General features: G+C 40.0%; 1 protein-coding gene across 1 annotated transcript in view; it reads right to left on the bottom strand.

Moving 5' to 3' along the window:
• LOC115420759 (sphingomyelin phosphodiesterase 3-like) overlaps positions 1–14,133 on the bottom strand; it is a 31,256-nt gene extending 17,123 nt beyond the window's left edge. Inside the window, 8 exon segments of the mRNA XM_030136260.1 lie at positions 3,951–4,311; positions 4,314–4,502; positions 4,505–4,881; positions 7,716–7,844; positions 7,846–7,965; positions 13,731–13,827; positions 13,830–13,951; positions 13,953–14,133. Coding sequence (XP_029992120.1) covers positions 3,951–4,311; positions 4,314–4,502; positions 4,505–4,881; positions 7,716–7,844; positions 7,846–7,965; positions 13,731–13,827; positions 13,830–13,951; positions 13,953–14,029 — 1,472 coding nt within the window. The 5' untranslated portion in view covers positions 14,030–14,133.
• Between the last annotated feature and the right edge of the window lie 3,935 nt (positions 14,134–18,068).

Genomic DNA, 18,068 nt, shown 5'->3' with positions numbered 1-18,068 from the left:
GAGAGGAGGAAGAGAATGAAGTAGAGGAGGAGGAAGACAAGGAGGAAGAGGGGTGAAGAGGAGGATGAAGAGGAAGAGGAGGAAGACACGAAGGAATAGACTATGAAGAGGAGGAGGAAGAGAATGAAGAGGAGGAGGAGGAAGACGAGGATGAGGAGAGGAGGGATAGGAGGAGGAAAAGGATATGGATGATGAAAATGATGAAGATGAGGAGGAGGAGGTGCCCTGTGGGTGGATGTGTTCATCAGGACACTTGGACCTTTGACCATCTGGACATAATGTGTCTCATAAAACACAGACGTGGACCAGGTCTAAAACTCCTGCAAACATGTTCTCTGAAACGACTGGTCAGATTCAAGTACGCCTGCAGAGTGAAACTGTGAGGTAAGCACAGACTGTGTGTGTGTGTGTGTGGTGTGTGGTGTGTGTGTGTGTGAATACATCATAAGACGGGTGAGTTCTCCATATGAACTGTGACGTACCTCCCTACGTCTCTCTCTCTCTCTCTCTCAGATTTCCCTCAGTCCACTCAGGTCGTTCAGACGTACAGCTGCAGGTGCCAAAGGTCGGATTCATTTCATATTTTCTGTGTTTCTTCTTTGGGATAATGTTGACAAAGCTTGTATAAGGTTTCAACAAATTTAGATTTTTAATTTTTTGCCAATTTTTAATTATTACAATGTTCCTTTCCTTCTAATGGTCCATTATTTCGATGTTTCTAACATGTAAATGGTTTCAGGTATGACTATAGTTCCTACTGATCACTGATAGAAGTCATATGGACTTAGACTGGATTAGTAGAGTTCTCCTCCAGTGAAAGTCCCGCCCACTTCTACTGGGACTCTGATCTGCATCCAGACCACAGGACTGTGCACGAGTGTTTAGAAGGACGCTATGGGTGGAATACCGAAGGGTTAAATTATAAATGATTATTTAAAGACCCTCCCATTGATCTTCATTAAATCATGTCTAGATGAGAGTTTGTCCCTGTAGTAAAACACACTAACTGTGTATTTACACACGACTCTTCAACCGTTCATTTACTATAGTTGGAAATAATTATAAGAGGATGAATGTTGAGTGTGAACAGCTTTAATTACTGAGGCAGAGGCGGCTCTGCAGGGAAACAGTTTTTAATTAATATTCTGTCTGTTCCTCTGCGACACTTCCACTGAAACACTGCTCAGAGACGAAACCTGGTCCTGGACCTGGTCCTGATCCTGGTCCTCAGACTACATCCATGACAACAGAACCACAATAATTCCTTGATTTAACACTATTATAACAGAGACGAATGGTGTTGGAACAAGGGCTGATGGGAACTGGAGTCATTCAACATGTTTCAACAAGAAACCAGGCCAAAATCACCACGGCATTATGGGTAATCGCCATGATAGTTTAGTACCTGGTATTTGAGGTCTAGATGACGATCCCCCAACAGCGAAGGAAGTACATTTGTTTTACTCTGGTGGAAGTTAAAGCAGATTGAATTGTGGGATATGTACCTCCCAGCTGACAGCCAATCAGAGGCCTGGACTGACCTCATGTTTGTAAACGGACAGGATGAGACACCAGTCCAACAAACGGCAATATCCACATATACGGACTCATAGGCAGGACCAGACTGTGTAAAGCAGATCAGAATCAGCAGGACCTGGACCACATCCAAACCCACAACCTGGACCAGACCCAGACCCAGACCCAGACCCAGACCCAGAACCCAGACCCAGACCCGGACCTGACAGTGACAGTATGAGGCTGATTAATGAGCCATAAGATGAACACAGCCGTGTTTGCACAGGAGCAGGAGGTTCAGCAGGTAAAACAGGACTAAAAATAACATAATACTGTTAAAATATTGTTAAAATTCCTTATTTTTCTTCAGTACTTCATGTTGTTCATATTTGTTCATATTAAATCTTTTTTTTTTAAAGGATAGTTTGTTAATGTAAATATTTCATGGTGTAATCTTATTTTTTCACTCTAAAACATAGACAGTTTGTGTTTGTCTTTATTCATAGTTTATTCTGTTATTATTTTACTGGTCTAATCCACTTTAGATCAGATTGGTCTGAATACAGAACCTGAACTAAAATGACTTGAACCCATAAAGACCCAAACATCCACCACCGACCAAAAGCATCTACTGATCTAAACTGTTGATCCACTAATCCTACTCAATCCATGTAAATAATTGTTGTAAAATTCAGTTCTTCATCTTTCATGGTCATCAGATATGACCCATATGGACGTTCAGAAGCTCCGTAGTTACCGTGGAACACCGTCATCTCTACAACATTGATTCACCAGTAAAACCCATGGAGTTGGATCAATGACAGTGGATGGACACACTGGGTTTATGTTCAGTTAATGAGAAATTTTACTGAAAAAGTCACCTTTTCTTCATTTTTAAAAATATTTTGATACAATAACCTTTAACTTTATCCTGAGCTTTTATGAACAGCTTCATGATCAGTCAATTAAACATTGGAAAATAGATGATTTTCACTGGAAAAAAGCAAAATACAGAGGATAATATGATAATCAATGGTGATAAATCACACAGGAAAGGTTAAATAGAGAGAAAAAATTAATTTGGATATTGCCATAAAAGTCACACTGGGTCATTACGGGTTAACATCCTTGAATGTTAATATCTTCAGTTGTAATTTTTCCATTTGACTAATTCAATCACACATGGGAGGGATTGGACTCTTCTTCTAGTCCCTGTTCTGACTGTTTCAGTCTTATTAACTATAACATTACGTCTCAAATAAACACTAAAAAACGCTGTAAATCAGGAACTGAAGATGCCAATGTCTCCAAACCAGTGCAGGCAAAAGTGAAGCCTTTTTCTGAGTTTTCTGGTTCGTACATTGACTAAGAGAACAGGGACACATCCAACCATATGGTTCATAAATGTGAATGGATGTGTGTGTTAATGAAGTGGCCGTACAGTGACGCCGCAGAACTGAAAGGACATGAATGGTTCTGAAATAGAGCGACGCTGTCAATCCAAAAACCTCACAGTACGAAGAGGAAATGTCAAAGCGTCAGAGATCGAGTGTAATTAATGCAGCTGGCAGGTCATTTATGTCAAAGCTTCCATCCTTTTTCACAGTCACAGGGTCTTTCACCAATGTCGAATATTCAGTTTAAATAGATTCAATAAGTAGATTCAGTGACAGACAATTAGATGAACAGATGATAAAGCACAGAACAGAAATCAGGCACTTAGTCCAATTCAGAGGAAACGAAAAGAGATAACAAGGAGGTGGAGACAGATGTGAACAAACCTTCCACTACAAAGAAGAATATAGAAACTGAAATGAAATAAAAGTTTGAAAAGATACAGAGACCTTTCATTGATTATGTCCAAAACTTAAACATATCCTTGAAGAAGACCCCATAGTTACCGTGACTATGGAAATGTTTATTTCTTTTTTTATTGACTTACTTCTTTATGTTAAATATATAATTAAAAAATAATAAGTCCCATTACCTTCCATCACTACCCAGGTGATTCCTTCACTAATTATGTTTTGTTGTTCAGAAAAACTGTCAAATAAACTTAGATTCTCAACTGTGGAGAATCTAAACTACAAACAAGATATAACACGGATATAATGACTGAAGTTTGACTGTAGAAACTAGTAATAAAATGGTGACTGAATTACTGATGATCCAGTAGAAATGAAAGGTCATAGTGATCTTGACCTTTGACCTCAAGAATGAATCAGACTCAAAACTTCAATACAGTCACCCAAAAACCTCCTCTGTTGCAGACTTTGATCATATGGTTTTAGTTCCAATTGTGATGTTTTTAATAGTTTGTTTTGAATGTTTGCATATAGAAGCAGAACAACTGGTTGTTTTCAGTTGTTGCCTTTGGAGATTTAAATAAATAAATAATAAGTGACATATTAAAGACTGACCTTGGCGAACAGCGCCCCTTGGCAGCCAGGGCATCCTCCCCTCGCCCATTGGGGTAACACTCGAAGCGGGCGTCTAGGATAGGGTATCGGCTGGCCAACATCAGCCCACTGTTCAGGAACTTGAAGCTGGAACAGCAGCTTTTCCAGCCGTACTGGCCGACATCGCTCAACACGTAGGGGAAGTAGCGATGCAGCTGATGCCGCAGTCGGGTGGTGGATCCGTGGTCAAACACTTCCTGTAGAGCCAGGAAGTCCAAGTTGGCGGGAAAGAAGGCAGAGATTTCATGGTCGAACGTCTCGTCTCCGTGCCTGCGTTTTCGACCTGGACGCTTAAAGATGGACGTACGTGGGACATGAGACAGCGTGTTATTGGAGATATCCCTACCCCTCCGTCACCTCCATGGTAACGGGCAAGGGACTCCCTGGACGCTGTCATGCTGCCGGTGTCTCCCCCAGCCTGATCCCCGGGTCGATGGTTCCCCGTTTCGGATTCCCCTCCCTGCGGATCCGGCTCCGGGGCACTGATGCTGATTTGAACCCCTGAGGTGTGAAGTGGGCAGTCCAGGGGGGTTTGGGCTGAGCCCCCTCTCCGTGCATGGGGCAGTCATGATGGTCGGGGCCAGTCTGGGCCCCGGTGCAATGCAAGGGGCAGTGGGGGGCCTCGCCTGAGGTGTGGACGGGACAGTCTGAGCCGCCGTTGGCGTGGAGGGGGCAGTCGGCGGTGGTGTCCGAGTCGTCCCGGTGGAGAGGGCACTGGGGGGGCCCCTGGTCCCCTGTGGGGGGGGGAATGGGGCAGTCGGTGGCACCTGAGGGGTGGATGGGGCACTCTGTGAGGGGCTCGGTTTCAGGGTCGGCGGGGCCGTTGGTGGTGTGGGTGTGGTCTGGACGCTGGTCAAGGGAAGAGGTCCGACGGAACCCAGTGGCCAGACTGCAGAAGGACGCCGCACTGAAGGAGGAAGAGATGACAAGGTCTATTATTGGAGGAAATAATACATGCAAACTGCAGAACTGATGAACAAACCCATTTGTATTTTAGAAACACAACAATGAAGAACAGATTATTAAAACTGATCCTTCCAACATCTATCAGCTACTTTGAAAGAAGTTCTTCCTTTGAGGAAGACGAGGACATCTTGGACAATCCAGTTCATCCTCTACATGTCATTGTGATGAATCAGAAGAACATCTGCAGTGAAAGACCAGCATCATTAAGGTCCAGATCTGGGACGTTTTGACGACCATTCAGAGTCTACAACAGCTCAGTCTGACTCATTCTTTCCTTTATTTTGCTGAGTTGATTAAGAAGCTGAATTTACCTCTGAGGACCACTGAAGTTCATCTGTATCTGCATCTGTTGCTCCAAACTGTACTTCAGTTTACTTTTTGCTATTTGTACTTCCATAATGTTGAAACTGAAGCTTGAGTTTGCAGAATCTAATATTACTAATCCCCTTTGGTCACAAACCAAAAGAATAAAATTACAGATACAAGTTGTGAAGAAAAGGAGTTGATCATCTGGGAGGAGCTCCAGAAAGATCAGCCCAACAAAAACAATATGAAGTAAAGACTGTATAATAGTATTTACAGTCCAGAATAAACAGTATATTCACATAAAAAAATCTAAACTTTATAGAACACCTGGAATAACATGATATAACCAACAAACATAGCAACACTTGTGGACCCAATCCCAATTCACCCCTTGGCCCCTCCCCCTCCATTTTGCGCATTCACGTGAAGGGGTAGGGGTCCTGCTTCTCGATGATTTGGAGAGGAAAAGCTAAGGGGGCTGTTTGACTCTCGAAAAACAGAGATTTTTTGTGACCACACTACAAATGGAGGGGCATGAGAATTTTCTCATTATTCTGTTCGAATCATCAGCAAAATGGAGGTAAACACAGCACAAAAGTGCAGAAGTGTGATGGAAGAAATACACAAATGTATGTATTTTCTTCACAAATAACATAATCATTTGATCGTCCATTTAATGCTGTTTCGATGTGTTATAGATCACATTTCTGCAGTTTGCAGTTGATAGTCGCAAAAGATGACTGAAGCCCATGGAACAGAAACGGTTTCAGCTGCTGATGACATGATAATTCTGTCACAAACAAAGTTGTTGCATCTGTTTATAGCGGCATCGATGACTGCTGATGACGTAACAGGTCTGGAAGGGTTGTCCCATTTTATAGGGAATATTTCAACGCCTACCCTTTGTAACTCCATTTCAAGGGGCCAAGTGCAAGGGCCAAGGGGAGGGGTAAAGGGGAGGGCCAATGGGTGGATTGGGATTGGGCCTTGGAATCTGTTTTGTTAATTCTACGATTTATGGCCAAGGCAGATTAAGTCAGTTGTACCGTTGTAGATTGTACATAAGGCCATTAAATCACACGCACTGTGACAACATTAACCATGTACTGATAATGGGATGAGCCATGTCAAATACTCATCATCATAATGCAATAATTCCCATAATGCACCTGTGCTGATGTTATGATTATGGCTTTAATACCTGAGGACGTGCACAAACAATGCTCCAAATGGCTGCAAGGTAAAAAAAACAAAAAAGTACAGTTGGTGTCAGCTGCTGCCTTATCGGTACAGACAGCTGCCTGTCAGCCAGCTGAGCCCATAAAAGAAAGAAAAGAAAGAAAAAAAAAAGACAACAAAATGGCTTTTTACTAGACTTGTAATACATTTATACTTTTTATTTCTGATCAAAGTTTTAAACAAGAGACTTTTATTTAACTTGTATTGTTTTTTACACTCAAGTTTAACTAAAAAGACCTGGGCAGAGGCACATTAACAGCATCAGTCTTAAATCTGTGCAGTTTCATATTAAATATAAAAATATTTAAAATGATAAGTGTGACCCAGATACTGAGGTAAACACTGATTCAGCAGAAATTTAATAAAAAATGGATCTGCTTTGGCTAGAGGTGACTGATGTATAAATGATCAAGTGTGCTAGTATTCATTTGAGTATAGGTAACATTAAAAAGTAAGTCAGTGCAGCATCTGCAACCTTTAAATCTGGTACATATATTTGTCTTTAAAGGGGTCATGTTTTGCTAAACCCACTTTTATTAGTCTTTGGTTCATTCATTTGTGTATTTGGACCCTAATAGTTCATAAAGTTTGAATTTGAACCCTCCAGGTGCTGCAAAGCTATCTTTATATTCATTCCGGCAAAAATTGAGTGAATTTCTACAACCTGTTTTAATTCCTGCTTAATTAGTTATGTTTTATAACTAGTTAGGTCATGATGTTTGCACATAAGGTCAAGACTTCCAACGAACATTTCTCTGAGTACAGCATAATTGTTTATCACCAGCAGCTGTTGTAGTAAAAACTGAAAATATGTCCAAACTTCGAGCTGATTATCTAAAATGTTCAGTTGTTGGTTGAACGGGACAGAAAGCACGGTCAACAACCTGGAAGAGGTGGGGCCTGAAGTGGGTCATGTGCATTTAAAGGGCCAGTGCTTAAAATGACCTTTCTGGTGTCATTACTCAGAAATAGGGTTGAAGATGGAGCTGTGGAGTTGAATTAATGAAGAATTCAGACCCAAGCAGAGCATTTACAGTTTATGGAGACCACAGGGAAATGTTGGAAATGCATTATTTCATTTAAAAGCCAAAATATCACTCCTTTAAGACAGATTTAAGATCGGACCATTTCCAAATAAACCACCGCTGATCAGAAAGTCCTCCAGTCCTCAAACCATGGTGTCTGTGTTCACCATCCCCGACATTTCACCCATAACCTGGAGCTCCGTACCTGATGGAGGTGTTGGTGGGCGAGTCGATGTAGATCTTAATTTGAGGCCGACTGGCGCCGTTGCGGATCCTCTTCCCCACCTCGCGGGCTCTCCGGTGGGTGTCGGACAGGTTGTTGAACCTGGCCAGGGTCGGGCAGCAGGCAAACGTTGGCGCTGCAGAAACAGAAGCTCCGCCCCTGGGGTCTCCATTCACCGTCCCCGCCTCCACTGGGCTCGGCCTGACCCGGTTCCACCAGCTGCTTATCCGGTCTGGACCAGGAAACGCCACAAAAGACACCAAGTCAATAGGAGGTCATTGAAAACATACAATTCACATTAGAGAATTAAATACTAACGTTAAAAATCATCAAAATTTAACTGAACAGGTTTTGTTCTTGAAAATGTTTTGTTTCTCATGGAACAGATTTCATCAGTTCTGAAACTGAGGATGAACGATGATCCGGGAAAATGAGAACTTATTCGGAATGTTGAAAATCTGAAATATTACCACAAAACAGGAAATTCTGATACTGCACATGTAGATGATAGAAGAGTTATGATTAAATAAGAGTGACATTCCTCAATAAAACAAAATGGATTAGACACTAAATGATAAAGTTACACTGCCCCTTGTTCTCACACATTTCTCAATTTACATTGAACAAACCAACTGCTTAGCTGTTTATTACACATTTAGGTCATTATTTTATCATTTATAGTCACTTCAGTGTTTACTAATCAATCAGTTTAAGGTTTTCCAGCATTTATCTGTTAATTTGTAGCTTATTAAATACTCAATAAATACTTAAATATTAGCCTAAATTTCGCTACCCACTTTATTATTCACATTAGCTTGATCATTGAACGTTAGCATCTTTAAGGTCAACGCCTTTTAGCATTAATCTGCTGCTTTTAGCTCATTATGAGATATTACAGGTTATGTTTTGCTATTTCATCTTACTATATGAAATATTTATGTACAACTGTTAGCTGTGTCAACTCTTTGCTTGAAATCTAACTTTGTTAGCAACCTACAACTAGTTATTGCACCTTTAATATAGATCTGCATGAGATCAGTTTATCATTATCTGGTGGTTTTCCTTTTGTTACAAACATGTTCATGGTTTTATTTATACTCTGTTTTTAAGTTTTTCCAACCAGCTACAATTTTATCCAACTAATTACTACATACTTGTTCAGACAGCCATAAAATTACTGGAAAACAGCAGCAGAAACAACGCTACCATATACAACATAAATAATTATCTGGCTCAGATAAATGTTGACAGATTGTGCTTCTTTTTCAGAAGCAGAAACGAGAGGCTAAATGCAGTATTTCATGGTTGGTGGTGGTGTTGGCTGTCCATGTGTGTGGGAGGTTGGATAAGCAAAGACCAACTGAGAACTGATGGAGCCTGGATGGAAGACCAGGGAGGAACTATTTACAGCACAAAATACAGGCTTTCTTCCTCTTGGCGTTCCCAAAGCTTGGGAACAACTGGAATTGAAGCATGACTCTGCAAATGCATGGTTTATTTTCTACCTGGAATCAAGTCTCAGACGGGTTGAAACCTTTAAAATACTCCTGTTATAACAGGCCAAGATTTATTTATGTTGTATTTGCAAAAAAAAAAAAAAAAAAAAAAAAGGTGTCAGAAAATATCTTTTGCCAATTCTTTTGCACGGTTTTTCCAGGAGGAACTTGGAAAAATACCATAAAAATGTGAAAAAACAAGCAAACTTTACAAAAACATAAGAAAACACACTAGTAGAACACTCCAAAACAGGACAATCACTACTATATACAATTATTTAAAGGTGCCCTGCCACATGTATTTCATTACTTTTGTGGTAATGTCTGAAGTTCTACCATGGACTCGGTAACATTTTTTTGTGGAAAAAATGTCTTAGTTACTAAGTTTCCATCCTTTCTAACATGGTATAAAAAGCCTGCTGGAAGACTCAGCTCGATTTGGGCCAGTTCTCATGAATATTCAACATACTAATCTACTTGACTCTGATTGGCTAACAGCTAGCCAAAGAGAGCCTGGCTTTTCAGCATTCTTTACCCTGCACAACAAGTAGAGGAACTGGCGGAAACCAAGAGTGAAACTTAACATACTTTGAACGTCCAACTCTTGGCTTCTAAGCCTCTCTTGTACAGTGGACCTTACATGGAATTTTCACAACTTCCAACCTGTATCCACTGGGCCCCCTGGGAATGCTGGGTCCCATGAATTTGCCATGTTTACCCCCCCTTCACAGTGCCCCAGCTTGTTGTACATGAAAACTGTCACTGATCTAGCCGAATTCTGTGGGCGTGGTCTCATCAGGGTGAGCTCATGAATGCTAATGAGCTCATTAACACACCACACTGACCAGCTAGTCTAATTGACCTGATTTATCTGCTCATTTCTTTTCAGTGGCAATAGCAGACAGAGGAGGTAGTGGTTCATTTTCAAACTCACTATATAACACAAACACCTATGGACTGAACATATAAAATACAAGTAAAAACGGTTTTGTGTGGCAGGGCACCTTTAAGCGAATTCACCACTAAACCACGCTGCTAAAAGTAATAAAAATCTTCCTGTCTCTCTCACCGACTGCACTCTGCCCACTTCCACTCTTCCCCCTCAGCTAGTGCAGGCCTCTACCCTAATATGCTATAGACCAATAGAAAGAACCTAATCTCAGCTAAAAGATGACAGGTGGACTTTGTCAATAGCCCAAATGAATTCATTTGTTCTTTTCATATTCAACTGAGAATCCACCATCGGAAAATGAAAAAATGACTCATTATTTCATTATTCAGGTACAAATCAAAAACCAAAAATCGAGTTGTTTTTCATTCTTTCAATTGTACGCACAAATTAAAATTTGAAAACAAGCAAATGGACCAAATGTGGGGTTTCATGTTGACATTTTTTATATCAATTTGGTATGACGCGGAGGTTACTGACGTCTTTGTGTGTTACACGAAGTGGCTACTACTTAGATTGTCTACCATGGCTGTACCGTATTAGACAAACGACAATATCTGGAAGATTCTGTCGATTTTTCAGTTGTCATATTGTCCTCCTTGAGAGTAACGCATTTGCTGCCTCTGAATAACACCTAATTCTCCATTAGCGCAGAATGCATTAGGCAGAATACTAGCAAACCCATCATCGTCCAGTTCAACACACAAAGGAGTCAGTAACTTCCGGATCATATCAAATCAGATATCAAAAATGTCACCATGAAACCCAACATTTGGCCCATTTGCTTATTTCCAATTTTTAATTTGTGCATATAATCGAAAGAATGAAAAACTTGCTTTTTTAGTTTTGATTTTTACATAAATAATGAAATAACAAGCAACTTTTTCGTTTTCCAATTGTGGATGCTCAATTGAATATGAAAGAATGAATGATACACAGATTCATATGGTTCAGGAGTTACGGTCATTTGAATGACTTTGGTGCCAGAGACACAATTGACTAAAAAGGGTTTTAATGCACCTATGAACTGCTGAGGTAAAAAAAAAAAAGAATAACATGAAGTCCAGGGTTTACGGACGGTAAATGTCGATTTCATAGTTGAATATTTCATGCTGTTTAACATTAGTGCAGGGATGAGATTATATTAAGTGGGTTAAAGGCAGTTCTTTGACATAATGTGAAATATACTGGTTTAGTGGTGATGCCTCTGAGCGCTGTAGCGTCGATGCTTGTAATACTTTGTGATCTCGGTTTTAGCCTCAGGGAAAGTCATCCACCATCCACAGCTCATAAAGAAAACAGCATCCTGTCACTTCCTGCAGCCTGTTTCTAATGCTAACTGGAGTTTTTATGTTTCCATTTTGCTGCCAGTTACTTCAACATGTAAAAGCTGAGTTGGCAAAGGAAAATGAGAAACTGCGCGAGGCTATGATTATCTCCAAGAATTAGTAAATGACAGATCGATTTGAAGGTTTGACAGTTGTTCTTTTAGATGATTGAAAGCTGCTTGGGTGGTTCTGTTCTCCAGTAAAACTTGGGTCGGAGTCAGTTTTAATTAACTGAAGAACCTCTACAGCCTGAACACTGATCCATGTGGACGACTGGAGGCTTTTTCCGGCAAAACTTGCTCTGTCTTGATTTACAGAATACGACCGAAAGAAATTCAGCAGGACTTGGAGTCGACGACTGGAAACAACCGAGTCTGATTTGAATAAATTTAACGTAACTTTGAGTCAGAAACACAAACTACACAGATCAACAGGAACTCATTTACCAGGAAATAAGTTCCTGTGGATATTAGTGGAAAAGGAGATAATATAGTTGCATTTACACAGTTACTTTCTTCAAGAGTCATAAAATTACTGCAGTGAAACTAATACACAACAGTATTTGACAGAAGACGTGACCAGTGGTGGACAGTAACACGACTGGACAAACTGGTGGTAAAAGCTGGTTCTGTTTGCTGGATTGAAGATGGACACACTGAGGAAGGTGGAGGACATATTGGACAATCCAGACCATCCTCTACATGTCATTGTGATAAACCAGTAGAGCTTCTGCAGTGCAAGACCAACATCATGAAGATCCTGGACTGAGAGCTTTCATTTACCAGGGAAATAAACTCCTGGTCATAAAAGTACCTGGGAATGTTGGTGGAAAAGGGTCTTATATCTTGAATTTCCCTCGGGATCAATAAAGTATCTATCTATCTATCTATCTATCTATCTATCTATCTATCTATCTATCTATCTATCTATCTATCTATCTACTATCTATCTATCTACTATCTATCTATCTATCTATCTATCTATCTATCTATCTATCTATCTATCTATCTATCTATCTATCTATCTCTTCTTTCTTTCTTTTTCTTCTTTCTTTCTTTATGGTAGAGTCCGTGTAGGGTGGATGTACAGGGATGCATCACAATCTGCAAGTTGATACTGAAAACACTATGATGTCACATGAGTCGTGGGTTCTGTAGGTTCGTTTAATTAAATATAATTGACAGTGGATAAGGACTAAAATGTCAGTCGAATGATTTGAATAAATTCACAGGAACTCTGAGGTGGAAACAAAAATCACACAGATTAACAGGAATTTATTTACTAGGGAAATAAACTCTTGGTAATAAAAGCTCCTGGGTATGTTGGTGGAAAAGGGGCTTTTGAGAATAAATAAATGGTGGAAGGAGTTAATTAAATTAAATATTAATCTTAAAAATCATCAAAGTTCGACTAATGGCCAGTAAACCTCAATAAGTTAAAGAAAGCATGAAGAGTAAAGATACACGAGTGAGGAGGGGGTTTATGAACGATGGAATCTACATGTTAGGTGTTTCTCAGTTTTCTTTCTTGTCTGTTCTTCTGTTCACCATCAGTCGAGACCCAAGTTCTGTTCCATTTAAAAGTTTGCACAAACCAAGACTAGATGGAATTCCCAGTTGTTGTTTGTGTCTGCTAGTTTAAACCAAGGATGGACTGGCTGGTGACTTGTATAGACTTGGCTGGTAAATATCCCAAGATGCATTTCGTTCTACTGTTTGTGCGAAGTTCGCACTTGATATTGAGAAATGCCTGTTGAGGTCAGTCTTGGTAAGAATGGTCCAAGAGAATGGACTTCCTAAGAACGCAAGTGTTAAGTTGACAGTAGCACGAAATGCATCTTGGGATATTTAGCAGCCAACTTGACACGAGTCACCAACCAGACCGTCCTTGGTTTAAGCTAGCAGACAAGAACAACATCTGGGAATTCCATCCGATCTTAGTTTGCACAAACTTTTATACGGAGCAGAACTTGGGCTTTGACTGATGGTGAATAGAAGATCAGACAAGAACGAATATTGAGAAACACCTAACATGTAGATCCCATCGCTCATACACCCCCTCCTCACTTGTGCCAGTTCGCAACGCCAAACTTGGCAAACTTGATATTGAGAAATGTACGTTGAGTAGAAAAGAACCCCAGTCATGCAGAAATGTGACCCAAAGTCATTCCATTGACCTCTGAACAGAGCACACAGACTGACGCCCTTTGACCTTTGACACTGACCTGCTGTAGGTGTACAGGTAGGGCTGGCGGACCGCCTGCAGAGGAGCCCAGAGGATGAAGCCCAGCAGGGCGAAGGGCAGCGAGGCCAGGAGGAGAGCAGGTACAGGGGGGCGGAGACCAGCACGCACAGGGTCAGGAAGGAGCAGGGGTCCTGGGAGCGCTGGCGCTTCTCCAACGAGGTGGCCACGCAGGACGCCAGGAGACGGTCCAGCAGCCAATCAGGGGAACACCAGGCTCCAGGACAGCCCATCCAGGAAGTGCAGACAGGCACCGGAGTAGGGGGTGGTGTACAGGACCATCGCTTTACTTCACTCAGTCACTTTCTCCTCAACTCACACTCGGTCCACACCCACATACAGTCTTTAAAGAAGCGAGCACCGATCTGTTCCACAGATTATATGAACAGAAATAATAAAAAAGGAATGACACTCGGATACAGACCCTCCCCCTCATCGGAGAAAGGTACTCTACATGGTTTGGGCAACTGGTATCATCACAGGGAAGCTGGTCTCGGTTTCACCTCCCCACCCTCAGCACTTGCCCCCTCTACAGGAGGGCCCAGGCAACACAGTCTGAAGGTCGGGGGTCGCCATGAGGGGGGCGGTCGCCTCAATGGTGGGTCTATGATTGCACCGGCGGCTGTGATGACCTCGGGAGGGGGCGGCCATTAAGCATCAGCGGTTCCTCAAGACCTGGAGGAAATGAGTGGATCAATGAAAGAAAAAGGAAAAAGAAAGGAGGGGAAGGGAAGGGAAGGGGGGGTTGGATGGAGGTTAGTAATTGATTCACTCGGAGGTTCTCATGCAGTGAAAAAAACGAAGCTCATACACGTTATAACGGCTGTAGATCCATCAGGTTAATGTGCTTCTACACAGTCCGGTCACTTCTAACGATGAGAATTCAGCTTGTTTTTATTGAAACCTGAGGTCCAGAACCTTCTGATGATTTAGTTCGAAGGAAGGGAAATTAAATATTATCCCTCCGGTGTCCCGCTCATAGATGTCTTTCCAAAAACACCAAAAGCGCATAATCTGCACAGTGCTGTAGTAACGCCAAAATGTTTTTCATACAGTTGGTTTTTACATCTTTTTTGTATTTCATCAACTTGAGTCATAAACAAAAATACTCTTTCACCATCATATTTTTAACCCTTTACAGTCACATTGAGCCAAACAATATTTTTCGATGGAGACAAAAACCTTTTTTTTTTTTTCAATATACTATAAAAAAAATCAGATTAGTTATTCTCTGATTTTTTTCATCTTGTCATATGTCAGTGATTAACACCAGCATTGGTTAACATACATTATTATTTTTTGTGCTAGGTCAAATGTTAAATGCTAAAATGTGGCAGTAGTCTCTTTTCCACTGGACATATGCGTAAAACTTCACCAATATTTACTAACTGTTGAAAAAACAGAAGTGCGTAATGTCAGTTTTTCCATTAAATCACAAATGCAATGATTTGTTTATTTATTACAGTGAGATGACACAAGAAGTCATTCCATGAACATGGCAACGAACATAAATATGGTGGTGATTTACAGATGTATTCATTATATTATTATATATTACCCCTCTATCCCGTACTAAATTAAAAAATGATTCGGTTTCCTGGTGTGTCCACACATACTGCGCCATGTTTGTTTTAAAACTCTTCTTCTTTGCTTGCAAAGTCTGTCAACATCCTTTTTCTTTTTGTTCATGCAACTCTACTTGCGCAAAAAGGTCTTTCCATTGCAGTTTTGAGCGATATACCAATTGCACTACACCCAAAAAAACACACCTCTTGCCAGCACAAAAACTTTTCATCGAAAAACAAGAGTTTTGACGAAATTGGCATTTTTCCATTAGGGAAATTTTTATGTGCAAGTTATAGTCGTGGAATTTGAGGGTCAATGGAAAAGTGACTAGTGTGCATTTTGTACTCACTTGGTAGAAGGGTGTTAGTGTAGGAACTGAACATTGATTACAGTGTGATGATTTTAGTGGATGGGTCAGAATTTTTTAAAAATCAGGCAAAAATTAACAACTTTGGAATTCTGACTTAAAACAAACTTTAAAAAATAATATGACCTTTAATAACATGAAGTGTAAGTGTGTATAATATGCTCACCTGGACACCAGAAGGTTGAATATATTTCAGTGTACATTTCTAACCACACATCTACAGCTCCATGTGTTGACTCATCTGTTCATTTCCATTTTAACTGTCACCAAATGAAAATGTAAATTTAACAACATTATGAAGACATCACTTCTGTTACTGCCATTTACATATTTTCACTTTACTGAGTTTTACAACAAACTACGACTGCCTTGACTTGTAAATGTCTGTTTGCTGCTCTAAAACACTCCCTTTCTTATTCTATGTATCTTTATAATCTCAACAGCATTCGACTTAAACGTGAAGTGAGTCTTGAATCAGGTAACAACAAACACAACCAACTGGATGGTAAATCAATAACCACCGACTGTTTAAACATCTGATTGTCTTCCAAACCACAGACCAATAAACCACAGATAACTGCTCCTTGGATGGTTTTCAGTCAGCTCTGACGGAAACAAGTCCACCGGCATCAATTCAGCCCATGAATAAACAATGGACAGATGAATTCATTCACAGCAGAAACAGGCAGAGAGGAGACGACAGAAAGAACCTCTGAATTAACAAAATACTAAAAACAAGGAAGAAACTACTACTACAACTACTATTACTATTATACTACTACTACTACTACTATACTACTACTACTATACTACTACACTACTACTACTACTACTACTACTACTACTACTACTACTTACTACTATCACACTATACTACTATTATACTACTACTACTACTACTACTACTACTACTATACTACTAGTATCACTACTACTACTACTATTACTACTAGTACTACTACTATCACTACGGCTATTACTACTACTATTACTTCTACAACAACTACTATTATTACTACTACTACGACTACTGTTACTACTACTGCAACAACAACTAGTACTTATACACAAATACTGCTATTACTACTACTACTACTACAACTACTACTACAACTACTACTACTGTTACTACTACTACTACTACTGCAACTACTAGTGCTTATACTACAGATACTACTATTACTACTACTACTACTACTACTACTGTTACTACTACTGCAACTACTAGTGCTTATACTACAAATACTACTAATACAGCAACTACTACTACTATCACCACTACTACTATACTACTTACTGCAACTACTACTACTACTGCTGTTACTACGACTACAACTACTAGTACTTACACTACAAATACTACTATTACTATTACAACTAGGATGACAATGAGGACAACACCACCTCCAGCTGACTGATTCACTGATTCACTGACTGACTGTTTTCTGGTCTGAACAGCTGATTGGCTCCATGTGTGATTGTCTGTTAGATCCTTTTAACTCCATAAAGGCAGTGGTTTGTGTTCTGTGTGAATTCGGTTTCAACATCAGTCAAATCCTAAAAAAGGAAGCTAACAGACTGTGTCTGAAGTCTAATCCACACAGAGTCAGTCAGCGCTGCCTCACATTTAAGCTGCTGTTTGCAGAGTTCCCTCATTAAAACCGTCTATTTATGGCTCTGTTTTTAGAGGGAACTCGTTCAGTCTGTTTCCTCCTGGTTTTACATGAAGCTTTTCCAACACTGTTCAACAATAGACCAGGCAAAAACAAAACAAAACAAAACAAAACAAAAAAAAACAAAACAAAACACATCCACTAAAACAAGGGGGGTCAAAGTTATTTTAGTTCAGGGGCCACATTCACCCCAGTATGATCTAAAGCGGGTCAGACCAGTAAAATAATAACAGTGAAAAAAGTTAAATTACATTATGATAATGTTTACATCCACAACATTTCCTTAAAAATGGGAATAACATGAACAACCTGAAATGTCTTAAGAAAAACAAGTGCAATTTTAACAATTTTCTGCCTCAGTTTATTAGTTTATCATTTACACATGTGCGTAACAGGCAGAATACTGGTAAAAGTGCATTTACTTCTCTAAAGACAGTTCAGGTTGTTCATTTGTTCAGATTATTCATATTTTTGTGTAAGTATAGTTATTTAATGTAAACATTTTCATGTAATTTAACTTTTTTACACTAAAACAAAGATAAAATCTGCAGTTGTCATTATTTATAGGTTAATATGATAGTATTTTACTGGCCTGACTGGTTTTACTGGTTGGAAAATGATTTTTACACCACTGATTGTAAATATCTTCAGTGAAATTTCACAAATTCATTCTACGGGATGGATTCGGCCTTTGGGCCACATGTTTAACACCTTT

This window comes from Sphaeramia orbicularis, chromosome 6 (genome assembly GCF_902148855.1).
Source record: "Sphaeramia orbicularis chromosome 6, fSphaOr1.1, whole genome shotgun sequence".
Taxonomy (NCBI): domain Eukaryota; kingdom Metazoa; phylum Chordata; class Actinopteri; order Kurtiformes; family Apogonidae; genus Sphaeramia; species Sphaeramia orbicularis.
Note: the sequence above shows the minus strand (reverse complement) of the source record. Positions and strands in the feature narration are given on the sequence as shown.